The following is a 22,731-nucleotide window of genomic DNA, read 5'->3' on the forward strand; positions in this document are numbered from 1 at the left end:
ATTACAGCAACAAAAAAAATGGAATTACATTTTAATGTAGCGTCCAAAACAAACATGGACATTATTTGTTTTGGTATCTTGAAAGTGCTACAAAAGTGCTTGAATTTTACTCTTAAAAAGCTGTACAAACCCGGTATCTTTTGTTTGTTTCTCTCTGTCTCAGACGAGGATCTGGCTGAAGTTGACATGCTTGAGCACAAGGAGGAACTAGTTGAGGAGGAGGGAGACGCTGTGACACTGATACTGGAAGAGGAGGGCATGGACCCCTCCACCATGGCGGTACCTGCCTCCGACGAGCCGCCACCAGTCAAAAGGAAACGAGGGCGACCCCCGAAGAAGTCATGTTTTCAAGGTTAGGAATATGCTTGACTTTGAATATGCTGCTTGAAAAGTGCTTGATATTCGACATAATCTGTTGTCTCACTCATGTGAACCAAAAATATTTGAATGAAATTAAAGGTCCCATTCTGTGAAAAAGCTGTTTTTACTTGTAAATGCATATATACTGCTGTCAGCCCTCCCTGTAATGAGTGGTCACAAGCTCAGAACTGCCACAGTTGGATTTGTCCCTATCCAGCTTCCCCCTGCAGTCTCCTCCAAGCCACACCCCCAAACGCTTCGTTTGCCCAGAGGGGAATTGGGACGTCACAAGCTTCCTCACGCATACTGCGCGGGTCTCTCTCACACAAGCTACCTGCACCATTTTGTCTATAGCCACAAAATTAACACTTCTAGCTGGAGCGACGCCAACTGTACGTGATCCAGCAACTGCGGAGGTGCATTCGGTAAGTCTAGGCATTTTGAGATGTCCTCTTTAGCGTAGCAACGTTAAGTTAGCGATAGCGTTAGTTGTGGACACAACCTAGCGTGCTGGTCCACAGACGCTAATCTGATTGGCCGCTGGGAGCCTGGGGCGGGCTCTCCCTCAGCGGCCAATGGGAACTGTTAGTTCTGAATATATTATAGAAACAGACCTTTCTTGGGACGCAACGAGATGAGGAAGTGACAACTCCGTGACAACAAACGGGGTTGCTATATTTTCGACAAATTAATCCAGAATCATGTTTTATGGACCAGAGACACACGTTTTTAAGAGGTTACAGCTGCACAAATTGGGACCTTTAAACGATCCTGCCATCATTTTATTGTCTCCTGGTGTCTCACACAAGACGCAGAGTGGACCAGAGCTTGAGGTCTCTAAGTTATAAAGACTCATTCCATTACAGCAACAAAAAAAATAGAATTACATTTTAACGTAGCGTCCAAAACAAACATGGACATTATTTGTTTTGGTATCTTGAAAGTGCTACAAAAGTGCTTGAATTTTACTCTTAAAAAGCTGTACAAACCCTGTATCTTTTGTTTGTTTCTCTCTGTCTCAGACGAGGATCAGGCTGAAGTTGACATGCTTGAGCACAAGGAGGAACTAGTTGAGGAGGAGGGAGGCGCTGTGACACTGATACTGGAAGAGGAGGGCATGGACCCCTCCACCATGGCGGTACCTGCCTCCGACGAGCCGCCACCAGTCAAAAGGAAACGAGGGCGACCCCCGAAGAAGTCATGTTTTCAAGGTTAGGAATATGCTTGACTTTGAATATGCTGCTTGAAAAGTGCTTGATATTCAACATAATCTGTTGTCTCACTCATGTGAACCAAAAATATTTTAATGAAATTAAACGATCCTGCCATCATTTTATTGTCTCCTGGTGTCACACAAGACGCAGAGTGGACCGGAGCTAGATTGACTGACATGGGCTCCAGAATCAAAAGGGGCATTTTTCCATTCCGCTCTGCTCCACTCCACGTCATGAGGGTGACCATCTACTCTCAGCAATCTAAAGTGTTTGAAAAGTGCTTGCATTTTACTCCTAAAAAGCTGTACGAACCCTGAGGTTAAACAGCTACAAGCAGGTGTGTCTAATGGGCAGGGCAGTGGTGGCCCAATGGTTAGAGAAGCGAGCTTGTGACCGGAAGGTCGTCGGTTCAATCCCCGGGACCGGCAGGATAAATCTGGGTGGGGAAAGTGAAAAAAGGCAGCGCTTGCCCCTCCCTCATTACCACCACTGAGGTGTGCCCTTGAGCAAGGCCCTTATCCCCAACCGCTCCAGTGGAGCTGCTCAGAGGCCAGCAGATCAGACTGTGGGTTGTACTGCTCAGCTTCCAGGTGTGAATGTGAACAGGGCACTCCTGAAAAAGAGAGCATTGCTCTCAGTGAGACTCCCCCTGTATAAATAAAAGGTAATGGACCAGTTTTTTTTTACCTCTCAATAGTTCCTGGAAATATGTTCTGGATTAAGCACCACTGTCATGTTGTAACAGAATGGACCGTTTGTGATGTACTTTAAAAGGGTAGGCTAAGATGTTTAAATAATCAAATGGGATATTCTCAGCTTTTTTTATGCATTAATACGTACTTCCATGGAACTATTCCCGCACAGACTATACGATTACTGTACGTATTTCGTGGGCGGAACCGAGCTGGTTGCAGAAAGTGAACCGTACTCACTGTGGCCGCGCACAAGACTTTTTTCCCCCTTATCCCGGGAATCTCTATAGCTTGTCTCCTACTTGCAGAGAGTATTGAAGACAAGAGTTGAATTGTGTGCCGCCATTTTGGCCTGAAAAAAAAGCCTCAATGGCCAATGGGACAACAGCACAGAACCATGACAGCCAATCAGAGGTGTCTCTTTCAGGCCAAAATGGCAGATTTTCTGTGCGTCGATGTTGCAATGGAACAACCTATTAGCCTTCTGTTCCTAGCAATGTACGTTTTCTGCAACCACTGACGTGACGTCCACTCCAAATTGGTCTATAGCTATGTGAGTCACGCATTTTGGACTTCCGTTGGTGCCAACTCTCTTCTATATTACTCTGGCACAGACGGGCAAAGAGACGGGTCGAGTTCAGCCCCGACAACGCGTAGCAAAATGTCTATTCGGAACGGAAACTAGTGCATGGAAGCATGGAGGAAACGTGACATTCAACATGGAAACCGTAGCAAAATGGTTAGCGTTCCATAACATTAATTAACAATGGAGCCGCTTGCAACAATAAAAGTACTCCGATAGCGAGAAAAACAACAACGATCGTGCAAAGGCACATAACATTTAGTTATAAGCCAAATAATGTTGCTTGCTACTTTGATTACCAAATTAATCTAGAAAAAGTAAAAAGACACAAGATAAGAGGTCTTGCAGGCCGCTGCCTGGGTCTGGCACAAGTCTCAAACCATGCGACGGCTAGTCGATGTCTCCCGGTAGGCGTCGACTTGTGGTAGGAACATCTACATGTCGATGAGTCTATGCAACCCCTACCACTATCTATCTATTTAAAATGTATGTATAGTTAAAGTACTAAAATGTTTTTTCTTTTTCTTCCCTAGACTTAAATACAGGAAGGACAGGAGACAACATGGATGACTGCAGTGTGAACGACAACCATGGATTTGATCCTGGATGCTCCTCAACTATAGATTTTGAATGTAGCAAAAAACTGATGGATGAGATCTGGGAGTTGCGCACCAGGCATGTAATGAGGTATCCAATATATAAACACTCATTCCATTACAGCAAAAAAATAGGTTTACATTTTAATGTAGGGTCCCAACCTAAGCAAAAACTGGATTTACAGTTATTGACAAATGGGGTTATATTTGATGTCTGTGCCTTTGCTAGAGCGATAAGCAAGAGTAGAGGGAAATTCATCACTGACATCCTGGAGAGCAATTTTGATCTTGAATTTGAAAATGAAGAACAGCGGGATGAATTTGCAAACAGAATTCGTCAGAGAATTCAGGATGCAAAAAGACCCTACATAGGTAAACAAGAACGTTTTAGTCTTTCTGGCATCTCATTTAAGCAACTGAGCCTACCAAGCGATGAAACGTCAAATCCGAGATCTTCAAACCTCTACAAAAATGATAGGAACATCACATCTAATGAACATGTTAAGACAGAGTGCCTCTCAGAGGTAGATGCACTACATGCTGGTGAAATTGAACATGCAGATGAAGTCAAATCTCCAAGAATGGCGTCAGCAGAAGAATCGAAAGGAGACCTTTTCTCCAACTTATACCCTTTCTGTGAAGAGATTGGGCTGAACCTTGGCTTAGGGTCAAAGCAAAGTCTAGATTTAGGTTTGCTGACAAATGGAATCATGTTAGAAGTAGAACACTTCGCCAAAATGTTGTGTGGTTTTTACTATGCTATAATCTATGATGTGTTGGAGCATAATTTTGAACTTGATCTGAAAAGTCCAAAAACCAGGTATGCAGCTATGTCCCAGATAAACACCATTCAGAGAAAGGCCATGCTATATATGGAGCGTGGTACTAACGAATCAAACACTTGGCTTGAAAGTAAAATCTTTTCATCTGAGACAACTTTTCAAATGAAAGTAGGAGGAAGAAAAGGAAAGAAAAGACAGGGCCCCGCCCCTAAATCTCAATTCACGGAAGTAACCAAAAGAAGACAATCTGATTCAAAGAATAAGCAAACAAAGATGGCTCTTTTAAAAGCAAAAGATAAAAATGGAATCTTTAATAGACCAGATTTGTACACCAGTCGAATTGCAAAGTGGGACGAGGGTCTGAGTGATGTGCATTCCTACACGTGTCCACTAGGAGAGTCTTGACTTGGACTCTGATGATATGGCAGACCCAGAAGATACTGGTAATCAAGAAAGCATACAACTACTTAAAGATCATGACGATGTGACTAATATGGAACAAAACGAAGCGGGAATAGATAAGGAGATGTGGAAGTTGCGCGCTAATCGTGCAAATCAAATCCTGTCCATACTAGCCAAGGAATATACATTCTCCATATGTAAGAGAATTCCCTTAGATTTCAATGTTGGATCTGGGTTTAAGCAAAACCTCAATGCTTTTTTTCTGAAGAATTCTCTTTTGCTTGAGGTTGCTAAATTTGCGATAGCAATGAATTCATCCCAGCAGGATTTCATTGTGGAAATTCTTGAGCACAATTTTGATTTTGGACTGCAGAGGAATCATGAAGATATCCTCAAATTCTCAAAAGAGGTTTTTGAACTTCCTGATCCAGTGCTGAATAAGTTAGCAACTAACACTGCAAATCAGTACAAGTGCAGCGGCAGTGTTAATCCTGAAAATGACAGTACTTTGCAAATGGAAGTGGATGACAACAGTGTTCCTGTGTCTCCTCGAGATTCACAAGCTGAGACTCACACACTTTCTACTGAGAAAAGTGTGGAGCTTTATCCCCACTGCAAGGAAATAGGTCTTAATCTACATGTCAACAAAGGCCAAGAAAACGAGAAACTAGATTTCAACACGTTGACTAAAGGAGCGATGACTGAAGTGACAAACTTTGCAAAAGTGTTGTGTGGAACATTTGAGCAGGTTGTTCTTGATGTCCTCAGACACAACTTTGATCTTGATTTGCAAGATGGGAAAACGGATGTTGCTAGATGCATTCTTGCACGAATCCCTGCTATATTGGAGGAAAAGCGTCTAAAAACCTGCCTTAAGCCTACAAAAAAAAAGGCACGAGCACCGAGACCGATACCGTACATGAGACGGGATATCCGCACGCTCCCTATTCCACATAGCAATACATACATAGACAAACCAATCACAGGCCAAAGTTCAGCCAGTTGTATTGAGAGCCAACAAAAAGAACAAGATCAAATGTTGTGGAAATTGCGTGCGAAGCATTCTCAACAAATCCTCTCAATGCCTCATGTGGAAACCTGCCCATTTTACTCATACTCCAGATGCAAGGAATTGGGCGTAGATTTCAATGTAGGATCTGGGGTAAAGCGAAATCTTGATCCACAATTACTGACCAATGGTATAATGATTGAAATCATTCACTTTGCAAGAGAAATGTCTGCAGCCCAAAAGTATTTCATCACAGATATACTGGAATATAATTTTGATCTTCGTTTGAATAATGAGCAATCTCGGTTTGCCTTTGCACACAAAACTCTGGAAAGATTTGTAGCACTAAATGCTACAAATGTTAAAAAACTAGACAGCCCCAAGCTAAAGGTCTTTGAGCTTCCTGACCCACAGTATATTGACAAATCAAACTATACCAAACCTGCATATTGCCCAAAATGCGATCAAGAAAGAAATCATAAACTTTGTGGAAAGGATGTGTCTGGCCCTGATCTCATGCGTCATCCACATGCCAAGATGGACACAGTCTTTACTGATGCACAGGAACCTATTAGGAATCTGCCTTCTACTGGCCAAACAACAGAAGGAATAGGAATGAGCGCTTACCCCTACTGCAAGAAAATAGGTCTGAGCCTCTGTGTGGATCAAGACCAGCCAAGGGAGAAACTTGGTTTGCATTTGCTGACATTCTGGGTTATGAGGGAAGTGGCCCATTTTGCAACAGAACTCTGTGGAAGACGACAAAAACGCATCAGGAATGATGTCCTTGAACACAATTTCAACCTTGGCATCCAAAGCAGAGAGTTTGATCTTACCAAGCAGTTTAAATCAGTTGGAAGACAAATGGAAGCAGGGCCTGCATGGTTTGATCGAGTTTTTGTAACTCAGCCGTGCCAAAAAAGACAGCTAAAAATGGAGTCAATCGTGACGAAATGTGAAAGATGGAAGGAAATAACAGAAAAAAGACAGCTGGCTCTGCAAAGACAGAAAGCAAGTGCCACTTCCACAAGGCCTTTGGCAATACGGAGATTTAAGACCAATTTGGAGCGCCGCTATCCTCTTTGCACAAAAATAGGTCTGGTCCTTGATGTAAAATCCAAATCAGGAGTCAAAGTAAAACTTGACTTGAAGTTACTGACTAGGGCTGTAGTGTATGAGCTGCATAAACATACACTACAGACAAGAAAAGAAATGAACTATGCATATACTTTGTATGACATCCTTGATTATAACTTTGATCTTAGCTCACAACATCACAGGCAAGGGCTATTTTCCTTAATGATTGCATACAAAGTCAAAGCCATGGTCAAAGCCATGGGCACGCGGAGATGTCCAATCTATGGAGAGAACGTCTTTAAGCTACCCTTTTTTGTGTACTCAAAAAAGTACACAAAAAAGGCTTCAAAAAGGCCTGTCAGACCGGAGAGAAATGAAACGAAAAAAGCCAAACTTTCCCTTCAAGAACCACACAAGAAAGGTGTCAAAATGGGTAGATTTGTGCAGTTAATGAGATACCATACAGATGGCAATCGTGTCTGTTTTCTCGATGGGGCCAAATCTTTGGTCAAAACTGATGAGGAGCCTGTTTTCCATTATGGCGAGACAGAGTCTAAAGGAGATGGTACTTTCATTTATGAAGACCCTGGTCTAACTGAGGCAGGCCCTCTAGAAGCAGGGACAATAATGCTGATCGATGGGAGTACAGTGAGGGTTGAATGTGACATTCTCCAGGAAAATGGATCATTTAACATGGACATTAAGGAGGAAAAATATGATCCAGATGATGGTGACGTGAAAACAGAACTGAACACTGAGGACATGGAATACCAGGTCCCATGTGCTGCGTGGGCCACATGGCAGGACCCTGAGAGTGGTGAGACCCGCCTTTTGCCACAAAACAGACCAGCTAACATCTATGTTCATCCAGGAGGGTCTGATTTGCATCATGGAGATGTGCAGCTTAAAGAAGTGGATGTTAAAGAGGAGAATGATATTTGGTGTCCTACATGATGGATCGTATCAGAGGCTAAACAAATATCCTTGGCAATAGCATTGAACCCTGAACAGATTCAAACACTATACACTTGCCTGGGTTACTTGGAAAATGTTTAAAGTGATCTGTAGTAAACTTGTTGAGTGTCTCTCTGTTTGATAAATGGCTCTCCAGCCACTAACGCTGCTACAAAAGAGGTCATACACGGACACCAGAGCATTGGTTGAGCACTTTGTGTTTGGTGTTTGGTGATTGGCAGTTAAACAAAACAAGGGCTGACACCAGATATGTATCGCCCCCTGTAGCCTACCTCCATAAAGTGCAAATTATTATACCTGACGCATCCGCGAGGACCGCTAGCGTCCGTGCGGCTAAGTGACGTCAGACCAGCAGCAGACACATCCCTTTGCGAAGCTCCCATACGGCGAGTTTTCGCCTGGCCGTGCACACCCCAAATGTTCTAACTACGTAGAAGGCTGGGTAGACTAAAGTGAAGTTTTCAAAAATAACGGTCACTTCCGTGAGGAGGAAAACCGCACGAAGTACAAAAGCTCAAAACGTTTTCTTGTCAGGATTCTGTGTCTCTCATATGATGGTTGCATTTAAAAAGCTCTTCATTTAATCTTTATGGGAAATCTAGAGATGGACGTACGGTTTCAAACTATTGTTTCAAAACTGCCTTGTTTTTCTCTTTTATTTCAAAACAAGGGCAAATATGGATTTGTTTAAAAAGTTCCACAACTAATGCTTCCAGCTAATGTCAGTCAGATGTTTTATTTTATTTTGTATATTGGTCATTTATGCATATTAGGAATGTCTGAGTTTGAATGTGTATGATGTTATTTTTCCTTAGTTTTTTTCTTCCTTTACCCCCCTCCCTTTTGTATTATGGCTGATCTGTGCATTAGGGAAATTATTGCAATCTGTTCTATATGTTTTTAATTATTTCATTTTATATTAATTTCATTCTTAATTAGTCCATTGTCTGACTACCTCGAATAAAAAGAAGCATTCCTAATCTATTGCTAGTAGATGTAGCTTACTTTTATTGAAAAGATAATCATATTTTACTCTCAATGAAAAGAAAGGTTTTGTTAATTATCAAACTGGGGTGGTTTCTTACAGTAATTGCTATGAAGCTGTGATGTAAACATGTAAACAAGCTGAGTGTGCCAGTAATTGAAATAGTGACAGTGTATACACTGCATAATGACACAGTTAAAAGCATGACATTTTCATTTTGATGTTCTATAATGTGTATTTTGATTTGATTCCTGTTTCAGTACCACTCAAACTGAGTGGTTTGACTCTGAAGAAGACTGTGTGCTTCAAAACGTCAGACTTTGCACCTTATTAAATCTATTTTCCAGTGATGATATGTTCTCCAGTCCTCTTTTTGGGTTCAGTCCATTTGAAGTGGCCCATTGTACTCTTTCCAGTCATTTGTCCTGTTCTGAGAACACTGACCTGCCTCTGTGGAGGGGCGCAAGCGATTTTCATCTAATTTGCCTCAAACGCCCACTTGGACTCAAGGATGAACTGCTTACATTTTGGTGGTCAAGGTCACTGTGACCTCATGAACGCCATTTTGAAGCTTGGTAACGCCATATCTTAGTAACACCTTGACCAAATTTCTTCACATTTGCCTCAAACGTCTGGACAGACATGCATGTCGACAGCTCACTTGTTGTTGGAGGCATATATCTACGGTGCGGTTGTTCTAGTTTCCTTCCGTTTTTCCCCCTCCTCTCAATCCCCACACACACACACACACACACCGTATTATGGATTTAATTTAGTCTATAGTGGAATTAGATATAAAGAAATTAAATTGTTCAATGTTTTATTTTCTGAAATAAGGTGTTGTAGGCTACTTTGGACCACTTTCCCTTGTATTTTACTTACTTGACTTTGTCCTCTTGGCCCCTGGACATCCACCATGGTTCTCCACCACACTCTTCTGTGGTCTTTGCTTCCTTCCTTCCTTCCCCTTGTGTTTACTACACAGAAATTAGACATATTTGGAATAAAGAGTTCCTGTCCTTAAAAAAATCACTGAAGAATCCAGTATATCTGCCTTTTCTTTTTATCTCCGGTCTAGGGATTTTGCCATAGTGCACGTTCAACGTTAGATACTAATAACCAAATTTCAATGGGATTTGTAATTATCAGAATTTTCTGTTATCAGCAGGCACCAAAAAAAGGGCCCCCACACACAGCCTTGCATTGTCATATATGTTTATTTTACATTATTTGTTCATATATAGGCACAGGTCACACATGTTTATATCCACACATTCATTGATATTTTTTGTTTGTACAAAATATTCATTGTATGCAATGTTTTAACAATTGTTTCTAGTGGTATATTATGGATGCACTATTTAGTGGGACTGTGATGATTAAAAAAGAAAGAAAAAAGAATAATCGTTTAATAATCGAATAATAGTTTTACAATATGAAGCTTTCATTTTGACAATGCCCTGTGACTAGCGAATTATAGATAGTGTAATGTAAGGTCAAATTTCACCCAATTCACCCATTTTGTGTCTAAAAGACAGGAAGTAACACAGGTGCAAGCAGAACACTAATGAGGGTTTCCAACCTCCAACCCATTTAGGTGTTCCGGTGCTTGCCCCTAATTAATGTGTTGTAACCTGTAACACGTCACGATATGTATGACTGCAGTCCAGAGGGGGGACATTTGGATTGTGTTGACTTCTTTGTGGACATCATCACAGACATTCAGCAGCAGGAATGCATACCGTCCCTTTTCTGTCATTATGTCCATCTCTTTTCATGCGTCAAGGCTTCTTCTGACCGTACTGGAGGAGGACAGCCAGACAACTTTGGCTTTTCCTTTTTGTGAGAGAGCAACAGCTTTCAGCAGGCCCCTCATCAGGCATGATCAAGTCAGTGTCAGCTCAGTCATTTATATTTATTCCACAGCCACCACCCCCCTGATGCTCTCCAGAGAAAACCAAAGCAAGAGTCTCTGTCTCGGTTTGCCTCGTTGGGATCGTCCACAGCAGCAGCAGCAGCAGCGGGTTATTTGGACGTGAAGAGAGAGTCCCAGTCGGGTGGTTCGGAGGCGGTCTGGGACGCGGCGCTCTTCGGGATGGACGGGAAGAAAGACTGCATCTTCTGCCTGAACTCTGACAGCTGGAGAGGAGGAGAAGGAGAACAGAGAGAGTGAACATCTGTGGACTGACCAGGAGCTGAACACCAAGCTGAGACATGGAAACACAACTGAGATCCTCATGCATCACATATGGAGCAGTTTGACTTGTGTTCAATGTGGTCACAATGTGTCCCTGACCACCTCTATCGGCCTAACCCTAACCCTAACCCTAACCTGACCACCTCTATCGGCCTAACCCTAACCCTAACCCTAACCTGACCACCTCTATCGGCCTAACCCTAACCCTAACCTGACCACCACCTGACCACTTGATGTGGCCGATCAGATCACGATCACTGCGTCTCGGGTGCATTTACACCTGTACTCTCATGTGGTCAAGCCACCATTGCAATTCGGACACAAAAAAACACATTTTAATGCAAAATGTGTTTTTGGTACTTTCTGGTACTTTCCAGTTCTTGATAAGTTTGTAAATTGTAAAATTTGTAAAATGTAAATAAAAAAGGATGAAAGACTGTAAAAACTGTCCCAAATTTAAAATCTCTTGTAGTTTTAAACCCCCCTGTCATCTCACATGTTCTGATATTTGTCATAAGAATGATCTTTGTCGTGTATAGATTGATGTGGAGTTAGCAGTTAGATTCAGAAATCATATTGAGTCTAAATCAAAGAAATTAATGTCTGAAGAAAGTATGAGAACAGATGCATCACGTCCAAGCAGCACAGTACAGTATAGACAATAGGAGTATAGTATAGTACAGTACAGTACAGTATAGTATAGTACAGTACAGTATAGTATAGTAGTCTACAGAAACAGCTGTAAAATGAACAGCTGTGAGTCGACATGAAGCACACAGTCCATCTCAAACTGTGAAGATGCTTCCTGGTATTTGAGTTCTTGCATGTCAAACTCTGATCATGTGATCTCCACCCTCAGCCTGTTTACTCTAATCCTTCTTCTCACCATCTGGACTTTGAACTGTAATTTCAGCTTGGAGATCACTTTGGGCAAAGTATGAACGTTAAGATAAGATAACTTTACTGTACGTCATAAAGTAAGAGAAATTATCCTTTGACAAGGCTCAACAGTGCACATTTCAAACATTGAAAAACACAGAGTTAAAACTACAACTGACAAGAACAGTGTTACACAAGTCAGTCAGAGTAAAGTGCCTATTTTAATTTGTTCAGGCCCGATGATCGCAGAGGGAATCAAATATATTTTTGTAGATGTAAATACAGTAGAACTTAATAGTGACGACTGAACTTCCGGTTATTAGTGACACTCACACTGTGGACGTCCAGGAGCTTCCACACGGTGAAGCTGAGCAGGCCGACCCCACAGCAGGCGTACAGCGAGCCCCAGCCCAGGGCCCGCAGCGCCAGGCCTGCCCCGCTCTCCGGTACCGCCGCAGTGGCCGTCACGCCCTGAGGACCACACACAGCAAACAGTCGAGTCAGTCTGACGCCAGGCAGGGTTCAGAATTAAACCCACATTTAACACTTTCCAAGAGCTTCTAATGCTGCCTGGCTGAAACCCAGCAGAACAAAGCCCAATAAAAGATGTAGTCGGGCTCCGTAAATGACCTTTTTCACCAGCAGCCATTTTGCGTCTAAAAGGCAGGGAGTAAAACATTCATGAGGGTTTGCGCAACTTCCAATCCTTGTAGGTGTTCCAGTGCTGGGGGCCTGCGTTAATGTTTTGGTTGCACCTGTGTTACTTCCTGCCTTTTAGACAGTCTCGCACCCATGTCATCTTGTCAGATGCAGGTGGATCCGGCAAAAATAGACCAGATGCATATTTTTTGTCGGATGCGCTTGTGTCTGACGAAATCCATTCGTTTTCTATCACGCTCAATTGTGATAACCACAACTTCACATTATTATTTCTTATTTAGATTGGTTTTTTTTAGCATATAAATAAAAACAACATGTTTAACAAAACGTAGGGAGTTTAATTGTATGTTTAATAAGGAATATGCTATTGGCACCTGTATGTCAAATACGCCGAATTTAAAATGTTTAAGCACGTTTAAAGTATGCACACGACATGTGCACCTATGTGCAGTGAATATGCCACTGTCTCTGACTTGTCTTACCACTACACTGCCTTATTGCTTGTTGTGTCTCTTGTTGTTTTTGCACTCAAATGCCCTGTTATATTTGTACTATGTTGTAAACGGAGTCCACAGCACAAGAATTTCACACGTGATACTTGTACCATGGAGTGACAATAAAAATCTTGAATCTTGAATCTTGACATGACAAACGCCCATTTAGCATAATCGATTAATGAATTAATACGTTTTACTAAATGAGGAGAATACATGGCAGTTGGAGAGGAATCTGGCTCAGTCAGTCTCAGCTCCAGACCCTGACCCTTGACCTCCCAGTAGAGGAGAGGAGAGGAGCCCCCCCCTTCCCCCCTCCAGGGATCAACACAGAGATGCAGACTATTTCAGGCTTGCCACCACAGCTCTGATGTAAACCTACATGACTTTTCCACGACTTCCCGTAACATCTCTGACCTAAACATTCATTCCACATTTGTCCTTGTTGTTTTTCAGTCTGAAAAAACCGTCTCATGTGTGTGAAGCAAACTGGAAAAACACCAAAATGCGTTCCTGGAAAGTGACCCGTTTGGAAAATTCACTTCCCCAGAAAATCGATCAGATTCCCTGACTTTCACAACACACCTCAAAATGCCTCTGTATTCCAGAAATGACATGATCAGTAGGAACATTGTTATACTTTTTTTATTATTATTATTATTATTATTATTATTATTATTATTATTATTATTATTATTGTTGTTGACCTCAGAAGGTAGTGGACTGCCAGCCTGGATCACCAGGATCATAATTGAATTTCACTGAGACGGTTTGTTTTTCATGTGTCAGCGGTAAACAGGCAAACGTCCTTCAAAAACACTGGATCTGTGTCAGGAAGAGCCAGGAAGAAACACAGAAAATCAACGTTTTTTTTTTGTGCTCGTGTGAAACTGGCTGTCATGTAATTATAGGTCATGTTTTAAAATAGCTCACTCGTCACATTAACGGCCAGAGTTTGGAGAGACAGATTTTATATAGAGGAGAAAATCCCTTCAGTCGCAGGCTCTTCTGTGCTCCCTGATCTTTCTCTCTATAGAGCAACATTTCCCCCAAAACAAAACCACATAAACGCAAGACTGAAACGCTTCAAAACAGGATTGTTTATGAACATCAAACTCACGCCTATTTTAAAAGCCATGTTTTTTTTCTGATTCCCCCCCCCATTTTCGCCCCAATTGTACTTGGCCAATTTCCCCCTGCTGCCCCGGTCGCTGCTCCACCCGCTCTGCCGATCTGGGGAGAGTCATAGACTAGCACCATGCTTCCTCCGACACATGCACAGTTGCCAGTCGCTTCTTTTCACCTGACAGTGGGGAGCCTCACCGGCAGGATGTGGCACGTGGTGGGAGGTTCACGCTATTCCCACCAGTTCCCTTCCGCCCCGAACAGGCGCCCTGAATGACCAGAGGATCCGACCTAACCCGGCTTCCCAGCCGCAGACACAGCCAATCGTGCCTGCATGGATGGCTGGACGCCAGACCAGGTCGGAGGTAACACGGGGACGCGAACCTGCAACCCTCGTTTTGTTAGGCAGGGAATCTATCTACCGCTACACAACCCGGACACCCCAACATGCAGCCATGTTGACATGAAGTCAGAGAATTGCATCTTGCAAACGGTGGAAATCTGGTACACGTTTCCTACTCGGTGGTGTCAGTAGGAAACGGACCAGATTTCAACGTGGAGGTGCAGTTTCATTGCATTCTTTCTCGTATGAAGTCTGAATTTCTGACCTTCAAGCTTCTCTGGAATGTAGCAGAGAATATTCTACTGCTGACCTCGTTTTAAAGCATAACTACTGATTTTCAACCTGGACGTCACCCAACTTTCCCCATCTTCACATCCCAGATAAGCTTTGAGTCAAGTTTTCCGAACCTGCACTGGCCCAACAGGACCGGACTGGAGCACCGCACCATCATGGCAAGCCAGACGAAAAGTAGATTTATAGTGAAGCAACTGACGATATTTTGGTCAAAATGGATGAGTATGATGGAAAAAGATGAACATAAAAAAGTGTCTAGGTCAAAAATGGATGTTTTAAGTGACTGGATCAAAGCGTCAAGTAGATACTTGAACTTGAAGAGACTGGAGAAGAGAGAACTTTGTGTGCCAGTGTTGAGGTTTCCACTGTTTCTTCTTCAAGTATCAAGTGCAAGTGAGGACCCAGACGACCCGCTGCCTCAGAGCCACATACCGCTCCACGCTAAACCCAATTAGCCTGCGTTAGCCCGGCCGCCGGCCCGAGGTCACCGCTCGCAAACAAAGAGCGGCCTGTGACGGAAATAGCCTCCATGAAACAAGTGCTCCCTTGTGGCCCAGATAAATATATCTCAAAAACAAATAAGAGAGTCCATTTGCGTCATTTCTTTAAAAATCAGATTCTGCGAGGAGCGAATCAGCAGCTAGTTCCAGTTAACAGGATGAGCTGCGGCCCGGAGGAGATGTTATGAAATGAGATGACTTCCATGGAAGATGTCTTCCAGGAAAAACGGCTCAGCCAGATGATGATGGCGGCTTGATGTGTCGAGGTCGTAGTCGATATCGGCAAAATCAAATATCAGGATATTTTTTTAGACCAAATACCTCGATATGGATAATGTGACTTTGGGGCTGAGTATTTGTGCTTTCACACAAGAAAAGTTGGTAAATTGGTCAATTAACTTAGTAATGATCTTTAGCAATCGTCGATCGATAGCGTAATCAGTAATAAACAGATGTTACTTTACTTACCTTTACCTTCTAAAGTCTTGAATTGAGATCTTGTGTTTGTGTAAATGACTTTAGATTGAAAGTGATGAGATTTGTTCCAGCAGACGACTGAATTTAAATTCTGCTTTCTGAATTTGTATGGAATGACTGAATTGATTGAAGTTGAAACTGATTATAGAAATCAAAGTCATCATGCTCTTACCAAGTTTTTATCATATTAAAACCAGATTGCATTGAAAAGTCCTAGGTACAGTATTTCATTTTCTTTAGATATTAAATTGATATTGGACTCTTGATTTGCTCTGACTTCACTTGCTGTTCTACATTTAGACTTGGGGACTTGACATTAATGACATGGACTTGACTTGGTCATCTACGACTTGGGACTTGACTCAAGATATTTCACTCGGCTCTAGTTGCCTTCACTCCCTCCCGTCTGAACATCATTTTTCTTCACTCAGAGTTCATGGAGATATTTTGATGCAGTGACTTGGTGTTTGAATCTGAGTCATGGATCACCCTGAGAAGAACACAACACATTGCTATCTTTTCACACGACCACTTGCATTCCTATTATAGTTGTGATTCTGATACGCGTTGGAGCACACAATCAATCACTGGCCATTTAGTCAGGCCTCGCTCACAGAGTTGGCATGCAGCCTCTCCTCTCCAGAGGGTTTTCATAGTCCACTTCCCTGGCTGATTACAACTCGGCCCCGCTGTGATCCTCCACTCAGGTGGGCTCCATCGCTATCGCTAACGAATAGAGCTCTCCGTGGTGCTGAACCCGTGTTGACTCATTTGGGCCACTAATTAGCCATTTTTGCCCATTTAGTCGGCCCTAATTACCCGATTCAAAAATCTGTCTCCGTTAGCTCACCCGCAGGGCCGCTCTTCTTTACAGCTGGGACACAGCAGGTCACCCGCAGGGCCGCTCTTCTTTACAGCTGGGACACAGCAGGTCACCCGCAGGGCCGCTCTTCTTTACAGCTGGGACACAGCAGAAGCGCCTCAGAGGCAGCGCGTCACGGAAGCGTCGAGTAGGAGCCTGGCCATTCACAACAGAAGTGCTCTGCTTTGCTCCACGCCGCGCTCTGTTTTGCTGACTGAGATCGATGGATGCCTCGAGGTGCAAGCTAAGGAGCAGGAGCTAACGTTCAGCTAGCTCAGCCTGCTGGTTTGAATGAGCAGTGTCTCCCCACTTTTGGAAAACGTGCCTCAGAATAAAACTAGGCTCGTTTGAGTTGACTGCCGCCTCGCCTGGAAAGCAGACGAGAGCAGCCGAGCGCAGTCAGTCGAGGCGTCAACAAGTCGGAACACCCCCGACAGCACTCTTTTCTTCTTCTACAGTTTTGTTTAACAGCGGTTTGTAAACAAATTAAAACATGCATTAGCACCACCCACACTCACTGCTCAAATGACCCAGCCCTTCAGATTACTTATTTTTATTCTAATGTGGGCATTACAGGTGGTATTTATGTAAAATATGGAGTGACAGCTTGGAATAGATATAAAATTGACGTTTCTACACTTCACTGTGGGTTTGTGATGCACCTGTGTTGAACCAATGGGCGATCAGCTCGATGCGTTTCTCGTCATCCTCTCTCATCCGCAGTCGGGCGCAGTTGGTGGGGAGCAACGGCGGCGCCTCGCTCCAAATCTGCGCGCGCCTCGCTCTCACGAGAGTCCCGTGGCTCACGCAGTCGGACAACTTTTCTAACCATCATGCAACGGGGCAAGCAAGGCGCTGGTCGAATCTGCGCAGAATTTGCTCATCTCAAACGAGCCTATCATCAGACTGAAATCCACAACAAGGAGGCGGGACTTTACCTTGTTAAACCAGCCTGGGCTTTTTTTCTTGGCCAGTGCCAATGTGGAGCCAAACCCGGCCAACATCCCAACAGACGCCACTGTGGTCAGGAAGGCTGCACCTGCAAAGGGCGAGAGCGAGGGGAGTTTTTTGTTTAGTTTGTTGACTGGGTAAGCTGTAAAACTCAAAAAAAAAAAATTGCCCTTCTGGGATAAATCAAGTAGTCTGAATCATAGCTAGAGTTAGTTATAGTAAGAGCATGCTATTATTATTGGCACACAGCTGAGCCAACTGTTAGCCATGTGTGCCCTGATCATGGCCGTAACTAGCTATGAGGACGGGGAGGTCCGGACCTCCCCTAATATTTCAGAGGGGGATTTTTTTTTTTTTTTATAAAACAATCTGCATGGAAAAGCATGAAAAACACGGGATCGCTTTTATTTTGAAACGAAAGGCAGGTCAGGCAGGAAGACATCTGACGCCGCGTCCGCGGTAACTTGATTCCGAGAGAGCAGCAGCATGGTGGTGAGTGATGACTGTCTGTCTGCCTGGCGAGATAATTGAAGGTGAGCGAGCTGCGAGACAGTGAGCGAGTGAACGACACAGTGAGTGACACTGACAGATTTTTTAGCAACAACCAAGAAAGTAAGTGTCTAGTCTGTCTCTTAAGTAATGTTACCTGTGTGACACGTTGGGATGCTACTGGCTAATCATGCATGATGCCAATTGCCAAGCTCCCGAAGTCAGGTATGCAGGTGGCTATATGCATGGTTTCAATTTCATGACCCAATAAGTAACAAAAAGAGGTGGTGTAAAGTTAAAAACAACATAATATATTTTATTTTATTTTTCAATCGTTCCTATCAGGAATAAATAAATGTCCCTCTGTATGTTTTTTTTATTATCGATGATGACTTTGTGTGTTGTGTACGGCTTGGGTTGTGTACCTGTGTTTGTAGGTGTCATTTTGATATGAATTTGGCTAAAACAGTTTGTGTTTGTTAGTTACAATTATGTTGACAGGAGAGCTGAGCAGGTGGTGACATGAAAGAGAATATACTGAATAATGACATCACAACAGTATAATCCTAATGTTGATTTAAAATGATATATTACTCTAAATATGGCTAAAAAAGGGGGAAAAAAAACCTCAAATTTTTTTCGCCGGCGCCCTTGCGGGCGCCACCGAATGCGCCTCCCCTTGCTGGACCTCCCCTATTTCGGAACCCTGGTTACGGCCCTGGCCCTGATATCTTGTATTCAGAGACCTTGTGGCCAAACTCCATTCAAAAATCTGCCAAATGAACGACGCTTTACTTACTGGCAAAAGTTCCTACCTCAAAAAATTTGACATACATATAATTCATCAAGCAATGTTTAATTTAAGAATATTTAAACTTTTAAGTACTGGTTCACACTGCTCGCTCGCTCCCGCCCACCATGCCCACACTGTGTTTTGGTGGACGAGGATTGAGAGAGCTGTCAAAGCTGTATAAGCCGAATTGAAGTGTTGATCCTATAAATTCAGAAAACATAGTAGTACAGATGTAACCTATGTAGCTTTGCAGATAACCAAGGAAACATTAAATGTATGGATTTCTCAATAGAGTTTGTTTGGCTGTTGCAGTTAGCCCCAGCAGAGTCGCTGACAGCCACACAGCAGACAGACACACACAGCAGACAGACAGACACACACACACACACACACACACACACACACACACACACACACACACACACACACACACACACACACACACACACACACACACACACACACACACACACACACAGACAGACAGACAGACAGACAGACAGACAGACAGCACAGACACCACCACCCCCCCCCCCCCCCCCCCCCCCCCCCCCCCACACACACACACACACACAGCAGACAGACAGACAGACGGACACAGCGGCTATCTCTCTCTCACCTTTCAGCAGCTGCAGCTTGGCCTCGGCCTCGCTTTCTGCTCCCTCTCTGACATTCACACGGCGTTCTGCTGTCATGTTCCCTCGGTCCGTCAGCACAAAGTCACCGGACAGAAACAACTGTGGTCGGAACAAACGAATGCCATGAAAACATTGGCGCTCCAGTTGTGTTCTTCCCGTAAAATCGTTAACCTGCAATTACCGTATTTATTTTCTTTTCATGTCCCACATCTTTTTTTTTTTTTAACAAAGAATATCTACGTTAGGCTAGCCTTGTTATCTGTTATTTTTGTCTGTCTCATAGTGCTGGAAACGCTGGGATTGTCAGTTGCGGTATGTAATATCCCACATTTTCATTTTGATATATTCTTATTTATAGTATTGTTGTCCTCTGATGTAGGCTGCAACGACCCAAGACAGTTTCATCAGAAAGAAGAGTCGGAATCTTGAACCAAAGATCGTCTATGTCTGTAGGAAGATGGTAGGAAGGAAAGTCTGGCTCACAGGAGGACGAAGAGAAGAGCTCTCACTCTGCCTCTTTTTCGTGGAACCACAAAGAAAAGCTGGAGATTGAGGATGGATAGCCTACCGAAGAAGATAAATACAAATAAGAATGTCAATGGAAATTGATCTCAAATAATGAAAATTGCAGCATAGATATGTATGGTTAATAATTGCTAATTCATAATAATGTTCAAGAAAAAAATCTCTGTTAATGATAAATAACTGTCTTTTTAATGCGCTACTATAAAACCACCCAACTTTCCACGTGACGTCACCGGACAATAACGCCCACTTTCACGATTTTCCCCTCCCCGCTAACGAGTGATTCATCTTCCCAATAGACGATCCGTGTCAGTCCGCTCAGTCTCCAGCAGCCTGCAGGCAGCTCGCCTCGTCGCCCTGCCTGGAGGTTCAGGATGCTCCGCACGTCCCCCGCTGCGACCTGCTGCTCTGCACGGACACAGTGACGCTCTGCCGGCTTGTCTTCTGCCTCTGACCCGCTCTCCTGGCTCTCCTCTCTGGATCTACCTCCCGGGATGTAAACGCTCTGGCGGTATGTGAGTGTGTGTGTGTGAGTGAGGACGCTGGAAGGACGTGGGGGCTTGTTGTGTTGTTGTTGGACGGTGTGGGCAATTGACTATATCAATTTGATCGATATCGCGATATTTGTTGTCTTTTCCTGGTTTTAAAGACTGCATTATACAGCTACATTTAATATCATTTCCCGAATACCAGACTGTAGCCTATACAGCTGTTCTATTATTTGCATTTACCCCACTTATTCATTAGGCTATATCCACATTACTGATGATTATTTCATCAAAAAACCTCATGTCAATATTTTGTGAAAGCACCCAATCAAAATGGAGCTTTGGTTAAATGTAAAAATGATATTTGATTTTTGTCCATTTGATTTTTGTCCATATCGCCCAGCGCTTTTACAACTGAACATTTTAGCCTGAATGTGAACAGGGCACTCCTGAAAAAGAGACAGTGAGACTCCCCCTGTATGAATAAAGGTAAAAAAAAAAACATTTACGGTAATAGAAAATACCGAGATACATATCGTGTATCGCCAAATTCGCCATTCAGCCTGAAAATACAGAGATATGATTTTTGGTCCATATTGCCCAGGCCTAGTTTGGATACATCATCCTTTCATCCGTCCTTCTGGCTGACCGGACCGGGGTGAGTTGGGTTTGCTCTGCGGGGAAATGGAGCCAGGGAAGGGGCCATGCTGCTGGGGCCACGGCGGCAGCATGCTCCATGATGATGGAAAAGCTTCCGCGCAGCCTGGATCCAGATGAATATTAATTTTGGGGTTGACTGACCGCTGCCTGGGAGAGCCTCGGACCTGCTGCCAAAACTCTGCTTACATACAGACTTTTTGCACCAAACACTGCTTACTGTATCTACAGACTGTTTGCATTCCTCAACGTCTGACTTACAGGGTTCCCACGGTGCTTGAAAATCCTTGAGAGCTTGTTGAGTTGAAAAAACGAAAACAAGGGCGCGTGCAAGTGTATTTGAAAATGAATGGATGGCCTTGAAAGTTTTTTTTCCCGCGTTATGATTCTAATGTAACATCAAATCCGTCATTCCTCATCCTAAGATCATGAGATCCTGAGGAAAACCATCTAGATGGACATTGGTATTCATACACCAACAGTCTTCAATTGAAACTTAACTCATGGTGAAGTTTACAAGATCATGGGTAACAATTAGGCTGCCATTATGTCTCACTTTGACCAATGTCATGTCTCACCCCACAGTATGTCGTGTCTCACCCCACAGTATGCCAATGTCATGTCTCACCTAGTCTCTCGACGCCAGACCCATGAGAGTTCTTAGGCTGATGATACACTACGTTACTGCATGCTGCAGAGCTCTCTCTGGGTCTGGGACACTTTCCCTCAGAGGGCTGGTTATGGGAGGGAACCGTTCACTTGGCTTGGTCATATGCCAGTGATGGCTTCAGTCCTCTCCAATCAGTAACGACTTTGCGATCAGACGTCACGGGAGGCGCAGCCCATTTGCTCTCTCATCGGTGCTACGACCTGTCACTCATTCAATTTCAACCCGCCTTCAAAAACCAGCAGTGGCTGTTAACTGGCACAGACTCTCTTATGTAGTATGCGGAGCGCAGCGATTCAACGTAATATTTGAGTCTGGGGAGAGACTGTCTCACCCCACAGTAGGCCAATGTCATGTCTCACCCCACAGTAGGCCACCAATGTCATGTCTCACCCCACAGTATGCCAATGTCATGTCTCACCCCACAGTATGCCAATGTCATGTCTCACCCCACAGTATGCCAATGTCATGTCTCACCCCATAGTATGCCAATGTCATGTCTCACCCCACAGTAGGCCAATGTCATGTCTCACCCCACAGTATGCTAATGTCATGTCTCACCCCACAGTAGGCCAATGTCATGTCTCACCCCACAGTATGCCAATGTCATGTCTCACCCCACAGTATGCCAATGTCGTGTCTCACCCCACAGTATGCTAATGTCATGTCTCACCCCACAGTAGGCCAATGTCATGTCTCACCCCACAGTAGGCCAATGTCATGTCTCACCCCATAGTATGCCAATGTCATGTCTCACCCCACAGTAGGCCAATGTCATGTCTCACCCCACAGTAGGCCAATGTCATGTCTCACCCCACAGTAGGCCAATGTCATGTCTCACCCCACAGTATGCCAATGTTGATTCGCTGGACCTCAACAAACAAAATAGTGAGAGGTTTTTGAATTTGATAGAGCTGTAAGTGAGTGTGGGAACCCTGCTCTGATCATATCATTTCACCTTCTCATGATCTCATCATCATCATCAGTCTCTCCACCTCGCCATCATCTGTGACCCAC

At 43.7% G+C, this 22,731-nt stretch overlaps 1 protein-coding gene across 1 annotated transcript; it reads right to left on the bottom strand.

The window, feature by feature from the left end:
• Positions 1-9,924: 9,924 nt before the first annotated feature.
• Positions 9,925-19,444, bottom strand: tmem242 (transmembrane protein 242). Its single transcript, XM_083642731.1, has 4 exons — positions 19,359-19,444; positions 17,445-17,545; positions 12,085-12,222; positions 9,925-10,814 (listed from the first exon to the last, which is right to left on the bottom strand). Exons 1-4 carry the CDS (start codon positions 19,432-19,434, stop codon positions 10,701-10,703), a joined length of 429 nt encoding a protein of 142 aa, XP_083498857.1. The 5' UTR covers positions 19,435-19,444; the 3' UTR covers positions 9,925-10,700.
• Between the last annotated feature and the right edge of the window lie 3,287 nt (positions 19,445-22,731).

This window comes from Poromitra crassiceps (assembly GCF_964638095.1).
Source record: "Poromitra crassiceps genome assembly, chromosome: 9".
NCBI classification, from domain to species: domain Eukaryota; kingdom Metazoa; phylum Chordata; class Actinopteri; order Beryciformes; family Melamphaidae; genus Poromitra; species Poromitra crassiceps.

Excerpts from the sequence above, each read along its gene's own strand:
- tmem242 (XM_083642731.1), bottom strand. The coding sequence starts at position 19,434 with ATGACAGCAGAACGCCGTGTGAATGTCAGAGAGGGAGCAGAAAGCGAG. Across the intron at positions 12,223-17,444 it reads GCCCAGGCTGGTTTAACAAG|GGCGTGACGGCCACTGCGGC; the intron begins GTAAAGTCCCGC and ends TGTGGTCCTCAG. Across the intron at positions 10,815-12,084 it reads AGCTCCTGGACGTCCACAGT|CTGTCAGAGTTCAGGCAGAA; the intron begins GTGAGTGTCACT and ends CCTCCTCTCCAG.